The sequence below is a fragment of the Bombina bombina genome, chromosome 6, assembly GCF_027579735.1.
Source record: "Bombina bombina isolate aBomBom1 chromosome 6, aBomBom1.pri, whole genome shotgun sequence".
NCBI lineage: Eukaryota > Metazoa > Chordata > Amphibia > Anura > Bombinatoridae > Bombina > Bombina bombina.
Genome location: NC_069504.1, coordinates 510,339,229 through 510,341,762, shown reverse-complemented (window position 1 = coordinate 510,341,762; position 2,534 = coordinate 510,339,229). Strand labels below are relative to the sequence as shown.

Below are 2,534 nucleotides of genomic sequence, written 5' to 3'. Positions count from 1 at the left end.
AGGGCCCTGCTCTTGCGCGGTTGGTTGCACAAAAGCCGGGGGCAGAATTACACAAGAGAGCTCTTAATATATACAGCCATATATACCTCAGCAAAAAAGATAATTAGAGTGAAATATTATATTATATTATTTCTCCTCACATTTTTCAAATAATTTTTAAAGTTACCACTTATTTTTTAACTTTGCGCTCCATTTACCAAGCAGCGACAGCTGCTTCGGCGCCCCAGCATTTCAGTCTCGCTCAGAGCTGAAATGCTAGTTAAGTAGCAGTGGTCATAAGGAAGTTTAGGTGATTGCAATTATATTGATCCAATAGGATTAATACAGTTGACAGCCTCCTCTTGCGCATGATTGGGCATGCGCAAGCAGGGAGGCATTGTAAAATCAGTACAATGTTAACTGCAGGTAGTGTACTGCTGCCCACTTGCCACGAGGCTGGGCAGATATGGTTCAAGATCGCTAACCTCATCTGCCCAGCCTTTGATAAATGTAGCCCTTTATTGCAATTTCAGCCTCTAATTGGCCATTACATTACTTCCTTCTGTTGTATAATAAAAGGTACAAGACCTTTTTTTATTTTTATTTTTTATTCCCACAAAAGCTATATGTACACAAATTAAAATGTTATGCAAATTCATAATAAGAACTTACGCTTATGTCTTAATGCTAGAGTATTCTATCAATGACCTTTTATATTTACTCCGTAGAATGTAAATTGTCACTTTTACAATTACTTTCAACTCCCTTGATCAATCATAATCATTTCCAATTACTTGTTTTATGAAAAGTTTTAAGTTAAGGGGTAAAATATAATAATAATATTCTACCACATTTTTTTCAAATTCATAAATATAGATAATTATTTAATTATTTTTAATTTTCAGTAACAAATAAAAGGAAAGTGAAGGAAATTCTGGAACAAAGTGAAAAAGAATACAACCTTTCTGCACAGCTACTCATCTGCTCCTGAAAATATTTCTAGTACGTCTTGTTATTTGAACTGAATTTAAAGAAAGATTAATGAAGACATACATAATAAATAACAAAAATCTTGTATGAAGAAAACAGTACCACTGTTTGACTGCAAACCATCAGATTGTATGCATTTCAATTAGTTTTTTTAATCACTTTTTTATTTATTTGTTTCTAAATCTTACTTTCACTGCATTACTTTTCTTTTGTTGAACATTTCACCTAATTATATTTTTTTTTAACAATTTCTTTCTTAGGATTATTTTTTTGATTTTTTATACTTATTCTTATACTATTAATAAAAGTAGGGAATAATGATTTGTAATTCTTCTGCATCAGAATTATGGAACTTGACTAACAACGCTAAGCCAGCAAAGTCAACTTATAATCTTGTTATTACATTAATAACAATGTTTGTATCCACATTTGGTATAGCTGGAAACTGTCTTGTTATTTGGTTTCTCTTTTTTAAAATCAAGAGGAATGTTTCCACAGTCTATATTTTGAACCTTGCAATCGCTGATACAGTTTTCCTTTTATTTGTCAGCATAGTGTATTTTGTTTGTCTTATAGTATTTAAGAAGCCTGCATATGAAGTACGATTTGGTGATACTTATATTCACAAAGTACTAAACATATTTTCATTTTCTATCCTTTTTGCATACAACACAAGTTTGTGTCTTCTTACAGTGATTAGTGTTGAAAGATGCATTTCTGTTCTATTTCCTGTTTGGTATCATTGCAAACGACCACAATATCTGCCTACTATTGTATGTACAATGATATGGCTCCTGTCCTGTCTGCTAACTCTGCTTGAGATTATTTTTTGTAATAAGCTATTAAGAAAACCCCATGAAGCCATATGTGATAAAGATTGCTTACCTATTTTTATTGTTATCTGTTGTATTAGTTTTATGATTTTTATTCCACTTATGATAATATCAAGCCTTGCTATTTTAATTAATGTTTGTACCCGTTCCAAGCAATGGCAACCTACAAAACTCTACATTGTGATCACAGTAACTGTTCTGTTTTTTCTAGTTTTTGCCATGCCAATGAGAGTTTTATTACTGGTATTTTATAAGCGCAACATACTACCAGCCTTTCCTATTATAGAAATTTCTGTATTGTTTTGTTCCTTGAGTAGCAGTATAAACCCCTTTGTGTATTACTTAGTTGGTCGTCAAGGTATTGGAAGTAGAAAGCTTAATATAAATGTGACTTTTCACGCTGTTTTTCATGAAGAAGGAAGTCAATATAAAAAACATCAAGGAAAAGAAATAAAATCAAATACATCAATAATGCAAAATTAAACTGTTCAAGATAAAAAAAGAAAACAATAGCACAGGATTTTGAGGTATCTTACTATTAAATGTCTGAGTCTCCTTGGTCTAAATGTCTAAGTGAATGTATTTGTTTCCTAAATTTTGAACCAAAAATTATGATAACTTTTTTACAATATATTCCAAAACAACATTTTTGCTCTAAACACACAAGGCTCTGATCACTAAATATAAACCATTTTCAGAGCTGTAATAGATAGATTAATAAAAATATGTTTC

The 2,534-nt window shown here is 31.1% G+C and overlaps 1 protein-coding gene across 1 annotated transcript; it reads left to right on the top strand.

Moving 5' to 3' along the window:
• The first annotated feature begins 1,286 nt into the window (after positions 1-1,286).
• LOC128664495 (mas-related G-protein coupled receptor member H-like) lies at positions 1,287-2,285 on the top strand. Its single transcript, XM_053719318.1, has one exon. The coding sequence runs from the start codon at positions 1,287-1,289 to the stop codon at positions 2,283-2,285; it is 999 nt and encodes a 332-aa protein (XP_053575293.1).
• The last annotated feature ends 249 nt before the right edge of the window (positions 2,286-2,534 follow it).